This window comes from Oncorhynchus clarkii, chromosome 13 (assembly GCF_045791955.1).
Source record: "Oncorhynchus clarkii lewisi isolate Uvic-CL-2024 chromosome 13, UVic_Ocla_1.0, whole genome shotgun sequence".
Taxonomy (NCBI): domain Eukaryota; kingdom Metazoa; phylum Chordata; class Actinopteri; order Salmoniformes; family Salmonidae; genus Oncorhynchus; species Oncorhynchus clarkii.
The window spans coordinates 9,919,118-9,938,638 of record NC_092159.1 but is presented as its reverse complement, the minus strand read 5'-3'; the positions used below and the strand labels follow the sequence as shown (position 1 = coordinate 9,938,638).

General features: G+C 44.3%; 1 protein-coding gene across 1 annotated transcript in view; it reads left to right on the top strand.

Annotated features, from left to right (window-relative positions):
- LOC139423741 (ligand-dependent corepressor-like) overlaps window positions 1-19,521 on the top strand; it is a 78,632-nt gene that overhangs the window by 44,221 nt on the left and 14,890 nt on the right. Inside the window, exons 2-4 of the mRNA XM_071175361.1 lie at window positions 1,316-1,381; window positions 12,318-12,397; window positions 15,787-15,913. Coding sequence (XP_071031462.1) covers window positions 1,316-1,381; window positions 12,318-12,397; window positions 15,787-15,913 — 273 coding nt within the window. The remainder of the gene's footprint in view (window positions 1-1,315; window positions 1,382-12,317; window positions 12,398-15,786; window positions 15,914-19,521) is intronic.

The following is a 19,521-nucleotide window of genomic DNA, read 5'->3' as shown; positions in this document are numbered from 1 at the left end:
GGCAAAAGAGAGAGAGTGAGAGAGAGAGAGCGAGAGCGAAGTAGAAAGAGAGAAAGCGAAGGCGAAAGAGAGGTAGGGAGACCGAGCTACTTTTATTTTAAGTGGTATTGATCTGCCCGCATTTCCTTTGGCATCACAGTAGGCTTGACTTGAAGGACAAAACCTCCCGTCGAGTTACCCCCTCTCTCCCTTCCTTCCTCTTTCTCACTCCCTCCCAAACCCCATACCACCCCCACCTCTCTACTCCAACCCCTCTAACCCTCTTATACCCATCTTCACTCCTCAGCTTCTTCACCAAGCAGTTTCTTTTCCTCTCCTCCTCTCCTCCTCTTTCCTTTTAGAGAGAGTGGGGAGGGGGAGGGTGGAGGAGAGGAAGGGGGGGGGGGAAGAAGGACGGTGTGGAGGAAACTGCTATATGTATTTGCGTTACTTCACAGGGTTGCCAAGCAACAGCTGAATCCAGTATTTACAGTTAATAAAAAGTGAGTGACATTAGCTAACAGTGTTATATTAGGTAAAGAAGGGATTTGCTTTTAAGAAAAGAAAATTAAAGCCAAGGTGTGTGTGTGTGTGTGTGTGCGCCAGTGTGTGGGGGTGGGGTCTGTCTGTAGAACTGTAAGTGGATGTGAGCCAGTGTGTGGGGGTGGGGTCTGTCTGTAGAACTGTAAGTGGATGTGAGCCAGTGTGTGGGGGTGGGGTCTGTCTGTAGAACTGTAAGTGGATGTGAGCCAGTGTGTGGGGGTGGGGTCTGTCTGTAGAATTGTAAGTGGATGTGAGCCAGTGTGTGGGGGTGGGGTCTGTCTGTAGAACTAAGTGGATGTGAGCCAGTGTGTGGGGGTGGGGTCTGTCTGTAGAACTGTAAGTGGATGTGAGCCAGTGTGTGGGGGTGGGGTCTGTCTGTAGAACTAAGTGGATGTGAGCCAGTGTGTGGGGGTGGGGTCTGTCTGTAGAACTGTAAGTGGATGTGAGCCAGTGTGTGGGGGTGGGGTCTGTCTGTAGAACTGTAAGTGGATGTGAGCCAGTGTGTGGGGGTGGGGTCTGTCTGTAGAACTAAGTGGATGTGAGCCAGTGTGTGGGGGTGGGGTCTGTCTGTAGAACTAAGTGGATGTGAGCCAGTGTGTGGGGGTGGGGTCTGTCTGTAGAACTAAGTGGATGTGAGCCAGTGTGTGGGGGTGGGGTCTGTCTGTAGAACTAAGTGGATGTGAGCCTGTGTGTGGGGTGGGGTCTGTCAGTAGAACTGTAAGTGGATGTGAGCTCCCCCGTCTTCTACAAACCTGAGTCCTGTACTTAGTTGTTCTCTCTGTCTTCCCTGCAGGGTTTGAAAGCATTTTGGAAGGGCTGTTCGGGCCGGGACTAGTCAAAGATATTACCCTTTTTCAAGGTAAGCATGTCCTCGCCGACTATCTCCATACCTGTCTCCCAGATGGCACCCTATTCTCCATCTAGTGCACTGCTTTTCACCCATAGGCCCAGGGCCCATAGAGAGCAATAGTAATGGCATATTTTTGTAGGCACTAACTCCGCCATGGCCCGTTGGACAAAGCCTATGGGGAAATTATATACAGTGCCTTGCGAAAGTATTCGGCCCCCTTGAACTTTGCGACCTTTTGCCACATTTCAGGCTTCAAACATAAAGATATAAAACTGTATTTTGTTGTGAAGAATCAACAACAAGTGGGACACAATCATGAAGTGGAACGACATTTATTGGATATTTCAAACTTTTTTAACAAATCAAAAACTGAAAAATTGGGCGTGCAAAATTATTCAGCCCCCTTAAGTTAATACTTTGTAGCGCCACCTTTTGCTGCGATTACAGCTGTAAGTCGCTTGGGGTATGTCTCTATCAGTTTTGCACATCGAGAGACTGAAATTTTTTCCCATTCCTCCTTGCAAAACAGCTCGAGCTCAGTGAGGTTGGATGGAGAGCATTTGTGAACAGCAGTTTTCAGTTCTTTCCACAGATTCTCGATTGGATTCAAGTCTGGACTTTGACTTGGCCATTCTAACACCTGGATATGTTTATTTTTGAACCATTCCATTGTAGATTTTGCTTTATGTTTTGGATCATTGTCTTGTTGGAAGACAAATCTCCGTCCCAGTCTCAGGTCTTTTGCAGACTCCATCAGGTTTTCTTCCAGAATGGTCCTGTATTTGGCTCCATCCATCTTCCCATCAATTTTAACCATCTTCCCTGCCTCTGCTGAAGAAAAGCAGGCCCAAACCATGATGCTGCCACCACCATGTTTGACAGTGGGGATGGTGTGTTCAGCTGTGTTGCTTTTACGCCAAACATAACGTTTTGCATTGTTGACAAAAAGTTCAATTTTGGTTTCATCTGACCAGAGCACCTTCTTCCACATGTTTGGTGTGTCTCCCAGGTGGCTTGTGGCAAACTTTAAACAACACTTTTTATGGATATCTTTAAGAAATGGCTTTCTTCTTGCCACTCTTCCATAAAGGCCAGATTTGTGCAATATACGACTGATTGTTGTCCTATGGACAGAGTCTCCCACCTCAGCTGTAGATCTCTGCAGTTCATCCAGAGTGATCATGGGCCTCTTGGCTGCATCTCTGATCAGTCTTCTCCTTGTATGAGCTGAAAGTTTAGAGGGACGGCCAGGTCTTGGTAGATTTGCAGTGGTCTGATACTCCTTCCATTTCAATATTATCGCTTGCACAGTGCTCCTTGGGATGTTTAAAGCTTGGGAAATCTTTTTGTATCCAAATCCGGCTTTAAACTTCTTCACAACAGTATCTCGGACCTGCCTGGTGTGTTCCTTGTTCTTCATGATGCTCTCTGCGCTTTTAACGGACCTCTGAGACTATCACAGTGAAGGTGCATTTATACGGAGACTTGATTACACACAGGTGGATTGTATTTATCATCATTAGTCATTTAGGTCAACATTGGATCATTCAGAGATCCTCACTGAACTTCTGGAGAGAGTTTGCTGCACTGAAAGTAAAGGGGCTGAATAATTTTGCACCCCCAATTTTTCAGTTTTTGATTTGTTAAAAAAGTTTGAAATATCCAATAAATGTCGTTCCACTTCATGATTGTGTCCCACTTGTTGTTGATTCTTCACCAAAAAATACAGTTTTATATCTTTATGTTTGAAGCCTGAAATGTGGCAAAAGGTCGCAAAGTTCAAGGGGGCTGAATACTTTCGCAAGGCACTGTATATATATTTTTTGTAGGGTTTATAGATAAATGCCAAAAATAAGGTCAGAGGTTAACACCGGTTTAGGAGATCTTCTACGTTTTGTTCTATGAGATAATCTTCATCAGCTAACGTTACTTTTTAGTGAGTTTTGAAACATTAATGTTATCAAATAAGCAAATAAAGCACATCGAGGCTTCATACATCGTAAAGGTCATGTTAACTGACTGATATTATCTCATAGAACAAAACGGACATCTCCTAAGCCTGTGTTAACCTCTGACCTTACACTATATTGTTAATATATGAAACTCTTAATATATGTTACAATATATTCTTAATATATGAAAAGATAAATGAAACATTTAGAGGTCTAAATGTTTAGGTTCCTGAATGGAATTACAACCCCTCAAATTACCCAAAGACAACAACATCATCAACAACAACAACAACACCTTGTGCGTCATCGCACCAAGCATGCAGCTAGACTGCTTCAATACACATGACTTCTAACACACAGAAAGTGTGTGGGTCAGGAGAATCAAATGTCAAATGATGCGGCTCCTCAACCCAGCCAGCCAGAGCTCTCTTTCCTCTCTCTCTCTCAATTCAATTTAAGGGGCTTTATTGGCATGGGAAACAAACGTTTACATTGCCAAAGTAAGTGAAGTAGATAATAAACAATTTTTAAAAATTCAGTAAACATTACACTTGCAAAAGTTCAAAAATAATAAAGACATTACAAATGTCATATTATGTCTATATACAGTGTTGTAATGATGTGCAAATAGTTAAAGTACAAAAGGGAAAATAAATAAACATAAATATGGGTTGTATTTACAATGGTGTTTGTTCTTCACTGGTTGACCTTTTCTTGTGGCAACAGGTCACAAATCTTGCTGCTGTGATGGAACACTGTGGAATTTCACCCAGTAGATACGGGAGTTTATCAAAATTGGGTTTATTTTCTAATTCTTTGTGGATCTGTGTAATCTGAGTGAAATATGTGTCTCTAATATGGTCATACATTTGGCAGGAGGTTAGGAAGTGCAGCTCAGTTTCTACCTCTGTCTCTCTCTCTCTCTCTCCAAACCCTAGGAAATGAGGTCAGTGTGGCCACCTATCGTCTTGTGACACATCCTCCACCAACTTCAGAATTAGTGTAAATGTTTCAGATGCGTCTTCCTCTTCGCTCATTCAACCACACAGCAAACACACACATATAAATGCACACACATTTCCACAGTAAGTACACGTACAAACACACTCGCACCCTCTCTCGCTCTCTCTCTCACAGCTGAGTGCAGCAGGGTGGGGGGTCATGCTAGCTGTTGGACGGTAGCTAATTGGCTCTTTCCCAGGGCTATTGTAACTACTAGAACCACGGGGGCCCACTCACTCACCTTTGACCTTTTGACACACCATGGGTAAAAAGAAAAGTGCACCTAGCAACACGATATAATGTACAGAACTCACTGCATCAAGTGGAATTGTATCATTCCCATTCCACTCATTCAAGTTTAGTTGTATCCACTCATTCAAATTGAGTTGTGTCACTCCCTAGTGTAGGACTAGATTCAATTGAAGGGCTTTATTGGCATGGGAAACATGTGTTTACATTGCCAAAGCAAGTGAAGTAGATTAAGTAAAAATTAACAGTAAACATTCCACTCACAGAAGTAAATATATATATTTTTTAAATGTCATATTATGTATATATATATACAGTGTTGTAATAATGTGCAAATGGATAAAGTACAAAAGGTAAAAATGGGTTGTTTTAACAATGGTGTTTGTTCTTCACTGGTTTGCCCTTTTCTTGTGGCGAAAGGTCACTATATTACTGCTGTGATGGCTCTTTCTCTCTCTCTCTCTCTTTCTCTCTCTCTCTCTTTCTTTCTCTCTTTCTTTTTCTCTCTCTCTTTCTCTCTCTCTTTCTTTCTCTCTTTCTCTCTCTCTTTCTTTCTCTCTTTCTTTCTCTCTTTCTTTCTCTCTTTCTTTCTCTCTTTCTCTCTCTCTTTCTCTCGCTCTCTCGTCTCTCGACTCTTTCTCTCTTTCTCTCTCCTTCTTTCTCAAATTCAAATTCAAGCTGCTTTATTGGCATGAAAAACATTGCATCAATATTGCCAAAGCAACAATGTATACAATATACATTGTAATAAAATAATGAAGAATAATATAAAATGGTAGCAAATAATACAAATAAAGCAAACTATTTTAAATAAAAAAATTAAAAAAATGGCAACAGTAAATAGTAGAAATATAATAAATATGAAAGGTGAAACATATAAATATATATATATATATTTCTCATTTGTAAGGATTGGATTGTGTACTGCATAGTACTGTATTGTCTTGTACTGTGTAATGTGATTGTGTTGAGGTTCTGGTGGGAGGGGGGGGGTAATGTGGTGCTTTTACTATAATGAGGATGTCTCATTAATGTAAGACAAAAAAGTATATCTCTCAGTAGCGGTGTGGGTTGAACTGATGGTTAAAGGAAGCATAGCTCCATGGCAACGACCCAGACACAGAGTTCATACGGTCGTCTCTATGAAGTGGCCACGTTGACGACGTCTCTCTCTGTCTCTCGCTCCACCCCTTCCTCCAAATGAATTGTGTTTTTCTCACGAGAGACGAAAACGACTCCAAGGCTGTTGTTTCTCTTCTTTCTTGGATTATTGATCCTCTATCATTCATTTATTTTTATATATTTTTTTAGACACCTTTTTCTCCTCCATTTTGTGGTATCCAATTGGTGGTATCCAACAGTCTTCCCTCATCGCTGCAACACCCGTACGGACTCGGGAGCAGCGAAGGCCGAGAGCCGTGTGTCCTCCGAAACACCACCCAGTCAAACCGCACGGCTTCTTGACACACTTCCCTCAAACCGGAGGCCAGCTGCACCAGTGTGTCCTCCGAAACACCACCCAGTCAAACCGGAGGCCAGCTGCACCAGTGTGTCCTCCGAAACACCACCCAGTCAAACCGGAGGCCAGCTGCACCAGTGTGTCCTCCGAAACACCACCCAGTCAAACCGCACGGCTTCTTGACACAATTCCCTCAAACCGGAGGCCAGCTGTACCAATGTGTCCTCCGAAACACGACCCAGTCAAACCGCACGGCTTCTTGACACAATTCCCTCAAACCGGAGGCCAGCTGCACCAGTGCGTCCTCCAAAACACCACCCAGTCAAACCGCACGGCTTCTTGACACAATTCCCTCAAACCCGGAGGCCAGCTGCACCAATGTGTCCTCCGAAACACCACCCAGTCAAACCGCACGGCTTCTTGACACAATTCCCTCAGACCGGATGCCAGCTGCACCAGTGTGTCCTCCAAAACACCACCCAGTCAAACCGCACTGCTTCTTGACACAATTCCCTCAAACCGGAGGCCAGCTGCACCAGCGTGTCGGAGGAAACACCGTACACCTGACGACCGTGTCAGCGTGTACTGTGCCCGGCCGCAACAGGAGTCGCTAGTGCGCGATGGGACAAGGACATCCTGCCTCCTGCCGGCCAAACCCTCCCCTAACCCGGACGACGCTGGGCCAATTGTGCGCCGCCCCATGGGTCTCCCGATCGCGGCCGGCTGCGACAGAGCCTGGACTCGAACCAGGATCTCTAGTGCCTTAGACCACTCCGCCACTCGGGAGGCCCTCTCTCGCTCTTATCCCCCCCTCTCTCTCTTTTATCCCTCTCTCTTTTATCCCTCTCTCTTATCCCCCTCTCTCTCGCTTTTATCTCTCTCCCTCTTTCTCTCTCTCTCTCTCTTTCTCTCTCTCTTAACCCCCCCTCTCTCGCTCTCTTTTATCCCCCTCTCTCTCTATCATCCCTCTCTCTCTCATCCCTCTCTCTTATCCCCATATCTCTCTCTCCCTCTTGTCCCCCTCTCTCTCTTATCCTCCTCTGTCTCTTGCTCTTTATCATCCCCCTCTCTCTCTTTTATACCTCTCTCTCATCCCTCTCTCTTATCCCCATATCTCTCTCTCCCTCTTGTCCCCCTCTCTCTCATCCTCCTCTGTCTCTTGCTCTTTATCATCCCCCTATCTCTCTTTTATACCTCTCTCTTTATCATTTTTCTCTTTTATCCCCCTCTCTCTCTCTCTCTCCCTCTGTCTTTCTCTCATCCCCCTCTCTCCAATCTCTTTTCTCTCTCTCTCTCTCTCTCTCTCTCTCTCTCTCTCTCTCTCTCTCTCTCTCTCTCTCTCTCTTATTCCTCTCTCTCATCCCCATCGCTCTCTTTTATCCTTTTTTCTCTCTTATCCACTTTCTCTCTCTATCATCCTCTCTCTCTTATCCCCATCTCTCACTCTCTCTCTTGCTCTTATCCCCTCTCTCCAATCTCGTATCTCTCTCTCACTTACCCTCTATCTATCTCTCTCTCTCTTATCCCCCTCTCTTCAATCTCTTTTATCCCTCTCTCTTTCTCTCTCTCTCTCATCCCCCTCTCTGTCTTTTATCCCCTTTCTCTCATATCCTTCTCTCTACCTTCCCCTCTCTCTCTTTTATCCTTTTTCTCTCTCGTATCCCCCCCTCTCTCTCTCTTTTATACCTCTCTCTCATCCCTCTCTCTTATCCCCATATCTCTCTCTCCCTCTTGTCCCCCTCTCTCTCATCCTCCTCTGTCTCTTGCTCTTTATCATCCCCCTATCTCTCTTTTATACCTCTCTCTTTATCATTTTTCTCTTTTATCCCCCTCTCTCTCTCTCTCTCCCTCTGTCTTTCTCTCATCCCCCTCTCTCCAATCTCTTTTCTCTCTCTCTCTCTCTCTCTCTCTCTTATTCCTCTCTCTCATCCCCATCGCTCTCTTTTATCCTTTTTCTCTCTCTTATCCACTTTCTCTCTCTATCATCCTCTCTCTCTTATCCCCATCTCTCACTCTCTCTCTTGCTCTTATCCCCTCTCTCCAATCTCGTATCTCTCTCTCACTTACCCTCTATCTATCTCTCTCTCTCTTATCCCCCTCTCTTCAATCTCTTTTATCCCTCTCTCTTTCTCTCTCTCTCTCATCCCCCTCTCTGTCTTTTATCCCCTTTCTCTCATATCCTTCTCTCTACCATCCCCTCTCTCTCTTTTATCCTTTTTCTCTCTCGTATCCCCCCCCTCTCTTTCTCATCCCCCTCTTTCAATCTCTTATCTCTCTCCTTCTCTCCCTCTTATCTCTCGCTCTCTCGCTCTATTTCTGTTATCCCCTCTCTCTCTTACCCCCCACCCTCTCTCTCTCTCTTATCCCCCTCTCCAATTTATTTTATCCCTCTCTTTTCTCCTTTTTCTCTCTCTTATCCCCCTCTTTATCTCTCTCTCTTATCCCTCCCCTCTCCAATCTCTTTTATCCCTCTCTCTTTCTCTCTCTCTCTCACCCCCTTTCTCAAAGCTCTCTCTTTTATCCCCTTTCTTTCTTATCCCCATCTTTCTCTCTCTTATCCCCCCTCTCTCTCTCTCTCTCTCTCACTCTCTCTCTCTTGCACTTATCCCCTTCTCTCCAATCTATTTTCTCTGTCTTTCTCTCTCTCCCTCTCCCTCTTTTATCTCTCTCTCTCTCTCTCTCTCTCTTATCCCCCTCTCTCCAATCTCGTTTATCCCTCTCTCTTTCTCTCTCTCTCTCTCTCTCTTGCTCTCTCTCTCTCTCTCTCTCTCATCCCCTTCTCTATTTTATCCCCTCTCTCTCTCTCATCCCCCTCTCTTTTATCCCCTTTCTCTCTTATCCTTCTCTCTCTTATCCCCTTTCTCTTTCTTATCCCCCTCTCTCCAATCTCTTTTATCCCTCTCTTATCCCCATCTCGCTCTCTCGCTCTCGTTCTCTTATCCCCTCTCTCTCTTACCCCCCCTCTCTCTCACTCTCACCCCCCTCTCTCCAATCTCTCTCTCTTTCTCTCTCTCATCCCCCCTCTCAATCGCTTATCTCTCTCTCTCTCACCCCCCTCTCAATCTCTTTTCTCTCTCTCTCTCTCTCTCTCTCTCTCTCTCTTATCTCTCTCTCTCTCTCTCTCTGTTATCTCTCTCTCTCTCTCTCTCTCTCTCTCTCTCTCTCTGTTATCTCTCTCTCTCTGTCCTTCTCTCTAAATTCAATTCAAGGGGCTTTATTGGCATGGGAAACATATGTTAACATTGCCAAAGCAAGTGAGGTAGATAATAAAAAAAAGTGAAATAAACAAGAAAAATGAACAGTAAACATTACACATACAGAAGTTTCAAAATAATAAAGACATTACAAATGTCATATTATGTATATGTACAGTGTTGCAACGATGTGCAAATGGTTAAAGTACAAAAGGGAAAATAAATAAACATAAATATGGGTTGTATTTACAATGGTGTTTGTTCTTCACTGGTTGCCCTTTTCTTGTGGCAACAGGTCACAAATCTTGCTGCTGTGATGGCACACTGTGGTATTTCACCCAGTAGATATGGGAGTTTATTAAAATTGTATTTGTTTTCGAATTCTTTGTGGATCTGTGTAATCTGAGGGAAATATGTCTCTCTAATATGGTCATACATTGGACAGGAGGTTAGGAAGTGCAGCTCAGTTTCCACCCCATTTTGTGGGCAGTGATCACATAGCCTGTCTTCTCTTGAGAGCCATGTCTGCCTACGGCGGCCTTTCTCAATAGCAAGGCTATGCTCACTGAGTCTGTACATAGTCAAAGCTTTCCTTCATTTTGGGTCAGTCACAGTGGACAGGTATTCTGCCACTATGTACTCTCTGTTTAGGGCCAAATAGTATTCTAGTTTGCTCTGTTTGTTTTGTTAATTCTTTCCAATGTGTCAAGTAATACTTTTTTTGTTTTCTCATGATTTGATTGGGTCTAATTGTGCTGCTGTCCTGGGGCTCTGTAGGGTGTGTTTGTGAACAGAGTCCCAGGACCAGCTTGCTTAGGGGACTCTTCTCCAGGTTCTCTGTAGGTGATGGCTTTGTTATGGAAGGTTTGGGAATCGCTTCCTTTTAGGTGGTTGTAGAATTTAACGGCTCTTTTCTGGATTTTGTTAATTAGCGGGTATCGGCCTAATTCTGCTCTGCGTGCATTATTTGGTGTTCTATGTTGTACACGGAAGATCTTTTTGCAAAATTCTGCATGCAGAGTCTCAATTTGGTGTTTGTCCCATTTTGTGAATTATTGGTTGGTGAGCGGACCCCAGACCTCACAACCATAAAGGGCAATGGGTTCTATGACTGATTCAAGTATTTTTAGCCAGATCCTAATTGGTATGTTGAATTTTATGTTCCTTTTGATGGCATAGAATGCCCTTCTTGCCTTGTCTCTCAGATCGTTCCCAGCTTTGTGGAAGTTACCTGTGGCAATGATGTTTAGGCCAAGGCATGTATAGTTTTTTTGTGTGCTCTAGGGCAACGGTGTCAAAATGGAATTTGTATTTGTGGTCCTGGCAACTGGACCTTTTTTGGAACACCATTATTTTGGTCTTACTGAGATTTACTGTCAGGGCGCAGGTCTGGTAGAATCTGTACAGAAGATCTAGATGCTGCTGTAGTTCCTCCTTGGTTGGGGTCAGAAGCACCAGATCATCAGCAAACAGTAGACATTTTACTTCAGATTCTAGTAGGGTGAGGCCGGGTGCTGCAGATTGTTCTAGTACCCTCGCCAATTCATCAATTCATTGATGTATATGTTGAAGAGGGTGGGGCTTAAGGTGCATCCCTGTCTCACCCCACGACCCTGTGGGAAGAAATGTCTTTGTTTTGGGCCTTTTTTAATCACACACTTGTTGTTTGTGTACATGGATTTTATAATGTTGTATGTTTTTTCCCCCAACACCCCTTTCCATCAATTTGTATAGCAGACCCTCATGCCAAATTGAGTCAAAGGCTTTTTTGAAGTCAACAAAGCATGAGAAGACTCAAATATACTGTTAAGATTTTCTACTGCCAAGTTTACACCTTCACTATTACAGTGGAATGTTTTACCCAGGAATTTGTCTAAAAGGGATTGAATTTGTTGTTGCCTAATTGTTTTTTGGTAGGTTTCCAAAATGCATTCCTTCCATCTATAGCATTTCTTAATGTTACTCAGTTCCTTTGGCTTTGATGCCTCATGATTGATTATTGCTCTGTTCAAGTAGACTGTGATTTTGCTGTGGTCTGATAGGGGTGTCAGTGGACTGACTGTGAACGCTCCGAGAGACTCTGGGTTGAGGTCAGTGATAAAGTAGTCTACAGTACTACTGCCAAGAGATGAGCTATAGGTGTACTTACCATAGGAGTCCCCTCGAAGCCTACCATTGACTATGTACATACCCAGCGTGCGACAGAGCTGTAGAAGTTGTGACCCGTTTCTGTTGGTTATGTTGTCATAGTTGTGCCTAGGGGGGCATATCTCTCTCTCTCTCTTAGTGCTGTGAGTTCCGTGTGGAGCTCGGCGCACTTTTCTTTTTATCCATGGTGCACCAAAAGGTGAGTTTGTTGGGCATCCCTCCTCTCTCTCTGTTTTTCTCTGCCCGTGGAGCATTATAGCCACACTCGCGCACACACACATCACACACACACACATCACACAGACACACGCACATACTCTCCTCTGCATATGAAGGGGTAGGGTTTAGTGCGGCAGGGGACTGGAGGTTAATGACTACACTATGTCGAGGCGCCCGGTTCTACATCTGTCACCAACACAATAGTCACGTATCCAAGGCCGCCGCACGCCGCCAGGCGCCCAGGCCCAACGTCCCCTCCGCTCCGCTCCCCTCCCACTAGGACTGTGACACAAGTCATGTTCCGTGAAGAGTCAGTTATCACAAAAGAAGCTCATACCGTGTTCGAGAGAGAGTCACCAGAAGGCCTTGTCACTTGGAGACACAGAGATGTCACACACACACACACACACACACACACACACACACACACACACACACACACACACTGATTACTGGGGGTAATCTTCTGGTTGAGTGTGTGTGTCCGAACAGTTGATGTATTGGTTTACAGTTTTTATGTATCAAAAGGAACTCGGCCATCATTCAAAACAAACTGTTGCTATTTTCAATGCTTTTCATATTCTGAAGGGTTTTATTGTGAAATGCATGAAATGGTTAGCTGTGCTGTGGTTTGTCTAAGCTCACACACAGCGGCCTGTCATTATTACCACAACCTCTCTGACGTGTGTGTGTTTGTGTGTGTCTTCTTCTTCTTCCCACAGATTGCGAGCCCGAGGTACTGTTGGATTGGTCGTTTGATGTAAATTGTCTCTTTTGCTGCTTAAGACGAGAGAAAGTCAAGGTAATTGATGTTATTAGAGTTGCTGTGGCTCACACACACAGACACACACAGACACACACACAAACACACACACACACATCGAGACAATTGCTAAATCCCACACACTGCATTACAGCTAGCTGATTAGCTAAACTCCACACACTGCATTACAGCTAGCTGATTAGCTAAACTCCACACACTGCATTACAGCTAGCTGATTAGCTAAACTCCACACACTGCATTACAGCTAGCTGATTAGCTAAACTCCACACACTGCATTACAGCTAGCTGATTAGCTAAACTCCACACACTGCATTACAGCTAGCTGATTAGCTAAACTCCACACACTGCATTACAGCTAGCTGATTAGCTAAACTCCACACACTGCATTACAGCTAGCTGATTAGCTAAACTCCACACACTGCATTAGCTAATTAGCTTCATGAACAAAAGCCAGTCTGCATCTTTTCATCCTTCCATCGCCTCATCAACAATAACACACACACAATCACACACACACACACACACTCACACACACACCCACACACACACACACACACACACACACACACACACACACACACACACACACACACCCTTTAAGTAGAGGTCAATCCCTGGTCGTCTCACTCATTCAGCCATGTCTAATCATCCTAAAATGGCGCTGGAATGTTTTGCCTCTCGGGAATGTATTATTATTTTCTGCCCTTTCAGTCACCCCTCGTTCCCTTTGACCTTGTGAATTGATGGCTTGTCGGCATGTCGTTCGGGGCGCCACTCGTCCTCCATTTTTTCTTTGTCTTTTAAAGGGGCAATCTGGGATTCAAACGATAAAGAAGTGGACACCGCGCCACTTTTGATATACCAATCCCAGATTGCCCCTTTAATGGAGGAACGAAGGATGAAACAGAAGGCCTCACAAAGAGCCCCCCCCCCCTTATGTTGCCATGCCAACCAACCACTCCTTTTCTCCTTTTTCATCTTGACCTCTTCAACCCTGAAGGTCGACCATCTGGCACCTACAATTTAATACACACTTGTAAATGTGTGAAAAATAACAAATATAAGCACCAACCAAATTATTATTATAAACATATATAACATAGTAGTAGTGCTGATCTATGATCAGATTATAATGAATAGGATTATATAAATCAGATTCAGCATTCCTACTTCTGGGACACTTTGTGAATACGCTCCATGGTCCATAAAACATATTACCTAGAACATACCTGCCCTCCTTCCTCTGCTTGTCTCTGGCCTTGCCATGCCCGGGCCGGGCTGGGTGGGTTGGGCTTGCCCTACGTCCAAAATGGCACCCTATTCTCGTTATAGTGCACTACGTCTGAACACGGCCCATAGCGCTCTGGTCAAAAGTAGTGCACGATGTAGGGAATAGGGTGCCATTTGGGACGTACTCTTCATATTTCACTGTGTGCGTTTAATTGCATGAAATGCCAGAGGACCTGCAGAGGACGGAAACAATTGATTCATTGATCTGCAGCTATGCAAACTCCCGACAGAGGGAGGAGGTAGGCTTGAGGGAGGGGGAGAGCGAGGGAGGGGGAGGAGGTAGGCTTGAGGGAGGGGAAGAGCGAGAGAGGGGGAGGAGAGAGGCAGAGGGAGGAGGTAGGCTTGAGGGAGGGGGAGAGCGAGAGAGGGGGGAGGTAGGCTTGAGGGAGGGGGAGAGAAAGGGGGAGGAGGTAGACTTGAGGGAGGGGAAGAGCGAGAGAGGCAGAGGGAGGAGAGAGGCTGGGGGAGAAGGAAAGTGAAAGGGGGATACCTAGTCACTTGAACAAGTGTCTTCCGAGGGGAGAGAGAGAGAAAGAGACGAGGGATGGAGAGCGAGGAGAAGGATGAGAGAATGCCTCATTCATATTAACTGTGAATGTATGCCGTTTTAAAGAAACTGTTTGAGCCTGTTTTGGTTTTGCCAGTTTTCACGTCACTGGATTCTAAGAGGAGAAAGCGGAGAGACAGTCAGGGTGTCACGCCCATTCCTCCCACCACCACCCCAGATCATTCATTTGTTTGTTTCATAAACACAATGACTGCATGTCCATAGTACCACACAATGACTGCAAGTCCATAGTACCACACAATGACTGCATGTCCATAGTACCACACAATGACTACATGTCCATAGTACCACACAATGACTGCATGTCCATAGTACCACACAATGACTGCATGTCCATAGTACCACACAATGACTGCAAGTCCATAGTACCACACAATGACTGCATGTCCATAGTACCACACAATGACTGCAAGTCCATAGTACCACACAATGACTGCAAGTCCATAGTACCACACAATGACTGCATGTCCATAGTACCACACAATGACTGCATGTCCATAGTACCACACAATGACTGCATGTCCATAGTACCACACAATGACTACATGTCCATAGTACCACACAATGACTGCATGTCCATAGTACCACACAATGACTGCATGTCCATAGTACCACACAATGACTGCATGTCCATAGTACCACACAATGACTGCATGTCCATAGTACCACACAATGACTGCATGTCCATAGTACCACACAATGACTGCATGTCCATAGTACCACACAATGACTGCAAGTCCATAGTACCACACAATGACTGCAAGTCCATAGTACCACACAATGACTGCATGTCCATAGTACCACACAATGACTGCATGTCCATAGTACCACACAATGACTGCATGTCCATAGTACCACACAATGACTGCATGTCCATAGTACCACACAATGAATGCATGTCCATAGTACCACACAATGACTGCATGTCCATAGTACCACACAATGACTGCATGTCCATAGTACCACACAATGACTGCATGTCCATAGTACCACACAATGACTGCATGTCCATAGTACCACACAATGACTGCAAGTCCATAGTACCACACAATGACTGCATGTCCATAGTACCACACAATGACTGCAAGTCCATAGTACCACACAATGACTGCAAGTCCATAGTACCACACAATGACTGCATGTCCATAGTACCACACAATGACTGCATGTCCATAGTACCACACAATGACTGCAAGTCCATAGTACCACACAAGGACTGCAAGTCCATAGTACCACACAATTCCTGCATGTCCATAGTACCACACAATGACTTTCTTAAACACCATATTTTGTCACCTGGTCTTTTAAAGCTTCCACCACAGCGTTCTCTCGCCACCTATTGTCATATTATGTTAAAAAAAAACAGACTTAAAAAAAACTGACTTAAAAGGTACTGTAAGGTTTTCCTCTGGGTTTGGTCCAGGAAAACTTCATTAAAACTGTGTGTCTGCTTTGTCTGTGTCCCTCTGAGGAACACTTGGTTGTACATTTATCTACTGTTTTCTCAAATCCTAAACCCTTTTCCTCTTGTGTTCTGTGTCCCTCTCAGGAACACTTGGTTGGCATCACACCCCAGGTCTTATCAGAGTCAGAGGACTTGAAACAGGACACGTCCAAAATCAACCGCCTGGAGAAGCAAGCCGAAGAGTTCCTCAATGCTGTCTTCTACAGAAAGGGTGAGTCTAGAACCTATAGAACCATAAGGGAGTCTAGAATGCAGAACCATAAAGGAGTCTAGAATGTAGAACCATGAGATTTTAGAACCTAGTACCATAAGGGAGTCTAGAACATAGAAGCATAAGGGAGTTTAGAACCTAGAACTATTAGGGTCAAGGACTTATAGAACCATAAGGGAGTCTAGTAGAACTATATGGCGTAGTCAGTTGGGACGTTATAAAGACACAAGGTATGGAACTTGGAAACACCAAAGTTGTGGGTTTGATTCCCACATTTGAGCTCCCGAGTGGCGCAGCGGTCTAAGGCACTGCATCTCAGTACTTGAGGCATCCCTGCAGACACCTTGGTTCGATTCCAGGCTGTATCACTACCGGCCGTGATTGGGAGTCCCATAGGGCGGCACACAGTTGGCCCAGCGTCGTCCGAGTTCGGCCGGTGTATGACGGTCATTGTAAATAAGAATTTGTTCTTAAGTGACTTGCCTCGTTAAATAAAGGTTCATTTTAAAATCGTGTCCTAAAAAAACTGAAGTTTAAAATGAAACGTGTTGGTTAAGTGACCAAGTATTGTAATGCTTATATACTCTCCTAGAGAAGAGAGGGGTGCAGTGTGTGACTGGTTGCATCCAAAATGGCCCCCTATTCCCTACACTATATCATTTAGTGCACTACTTTTTTTGGTCAAAAGCAGTGCACTAGTTAACAGGGTGCCATTTGAGATACATGGTTGTTTTAGAGAGGATTAGGTCAATCAGTCAGATGCTGATCCAATCAATGTATCTGCCCAATCAATCTGGGTTCACCTCCACACCCAGCCCTCAGCCCTCAGCCCTCAGCCCTCAGCCCTCAGCCCTCAGCCCTCAGCTCTCAGCCCTCAGCTCTCAGCCCTCAGCTCTCAGCCCTCAGCTCTCAGCCCTCAGCTCTCAGCCCTCAGCTCTCAGCCCTCAGCTCTCAGCCCTCAGCTGGCCTAAAGCTGCTATATACTGAGTGTACAAAACATTATTTCCATGACAGACTGACCAGGTGAATCCAGGTAAAGGCTTTGATCCCTTATTGATGTCACTTGTTAAATCCACTTCAGTGTCGATGAAGGGGAGGAGACAGGTTAATGAAGGATTTTTAAGCCTTGAGACAATTGAGACATGAATTGTGTATGTGTGTCATTCAGAGGGTGAATGGGTGGCAAGACAACATATTTAAAGTGCCTTTGAACAGGGTATGGTTGTAGGTGCCGGGCGCACCGGTTTGAGTGTGTCAAGAACTGCAACGCTGCTGGGTTTTTCACGCTCAACAGTTTCCCGTGTGTATAAAGAATGGTCCACCAACCAAAGGACATCCAGCCAGCTATGGGAAGCATTGGAATCAACTCAATATAAGAAAGGTCCTAAATGGTGTGTACACTGAGTGTATGTAGCTGAACAAACACTGTGCACAGTATATAAACAGACACACATAGATATGTGTCGTTTGTCTGAGGGTTTCTTCCTTCCCAGTGATGTCCCTTTAGCTAAATGTTTTTATAATGTCTATATGCTCCCGGCTTTATGTTTTGGGTCCACGCGGTCGGCGTCCCAAACGGAACCCGATTCCCTACTTAGTGCACTACTTTTGACCAGATTGCATAGGGCCAAGGTTAAAAGTAGTGCACTGGATTGGGAATAGTGTACCAGGACGTAGGTATTGTTTGCAGAAAGCTTCCCCTTCGGACACGGGGCACAATTCCTTGGCCCAAAAGGAAATGTTTTTCCAGAAAGCTTGTCTGCTAAATCACTTTGTTGTTTTGCGGCTGAAAGTTGGGGGCTATAGGGTAGACTAGAGATGTGTCCCAAATGGCACCATATTCCCTATGTAGTGCACTACTATAGGGGCCAATGGGTTTCTGGTCGTAAGTAGTGCACTACATAGGGAATAGGGTGCAATTTGCGACGAAACCTAGCTAACAGTCTGTCTGTAGTGTTACAGAGGTATTAAACATGTCCTGTAGGTATATATCTATGTCCACATTCTAACAGTCTGTCTGTAGTGTTACAGAGGTATTAAACAACATGTCCTGTAGGTCTACATCTATGTCCACATTCTAACAGTCTGTCTGTAGTGTTACAGAGGTATTAAACAACATGTCCTGTAGGTCTACATCTATGTCCACATTCTAACAGTATGTCTGTAGTGTTACAGAGAGATATTAAACAACATGTCCTGTAGGTCTACATCTATGTCCACATTCTAACGGTCTGTCTGTAGTATTACAGAGAGGTATTAAACATGTCCTGTAGGTCTACATCTATGTCCACATTCTAACAGTCTGTCTGTAGTGTTACAGAGAGATATTAAACAACATGTCCTGTAGGTCTATATCTATGTCCACATTCTAACAGTCTGTCTGTAGTGTTACAGAGAGGTATTAAACATGTCCTGTAGGTCTATATCTATGTCCACATTCTAACAGTCTGTCTGTAGTGTTACAGAGATATTAAACAACATGTCCTGTAGGTCTATATCTATGTCCACATTCTAACAGTCTGTCTGTAGTATTACAGAGAGGTATTAAACATGTCCTGTAGGTCTACATCTATGTCCACATTCTAACAGTCTGTCTGTAGTGTTACAGAGGTATTAAACATGTCCTGTAGGTCTACATCTATGTCCACATTCTAACAGTCTGTCTGTAGTGTTACAGAGAGATATTAAACAACATGTCCTGTAGGTCTACATCTATGTCCACATTCTAACAGTCTGTCTGTAGTGTTACAGAGAGATATTAAACAACATGTCCTGTAGGTCTACATCTATGTCCACATTCTAACAGTCTTTCTGTAGTGTTACAGAGAGATATTAAACAACATGTCCTGTAGGTCTATATCTATGTCCACATTCTAACAGTCTGTCTGTAGTGTTACAGAGAGGTATTAAACAACATGTCCTGTAGGTCTATATCTATGTCCACATTCTAACAGTCTGTCTGTAGTGTTACAGAGGTATTAAACAACATGTCCTGTAGGTCTACATCTATGTCCACATTCTAACGGTCTGTCTGTAGTATTACAGAGAGGTATTAAACATGTCCTGTAGGTCTACATCTATGTCCACGTTCTAACAGTCTGTCTGTAGTGTTACAGAGGTATTAAACAACATGTCCTGTAGGTCTACATCTATGTCCACATTCTAACAGTCTGTCTGTAGTATTACAGAGAGGTATTAAACAACATGTCCTGTAGGTCTACATCTATGTCCACATTCTAACAGTCTGTCTGTTCAGAGAGGTATTAAACAACATGTCCTGTAGGTCTACATCTATGTCCACATTCTAACAGTCTGTCTGTAGTATTACAGAGAGGTATTAAACAACATGTCCTGTAGGTCTACATCTATGTCCACATTCTAACAGTCTGTCTGTTCAGAGAGGTATTAAACAACATGTCCTGTAGGTCTACATCTATGTCCACATTCTAACAGTCTGTCTGTAGTATTACAGAGAGGTATTAAACAACATGTCCTGTAGGTCTACATCTATGTCCACGTTCTAACAGTCTGTCTGTACAGAGAGGTATTAAACAACATGTCCTGTAGGTCTACATCTATGTCCACATTCTAACAGTCTGTCTGTACAG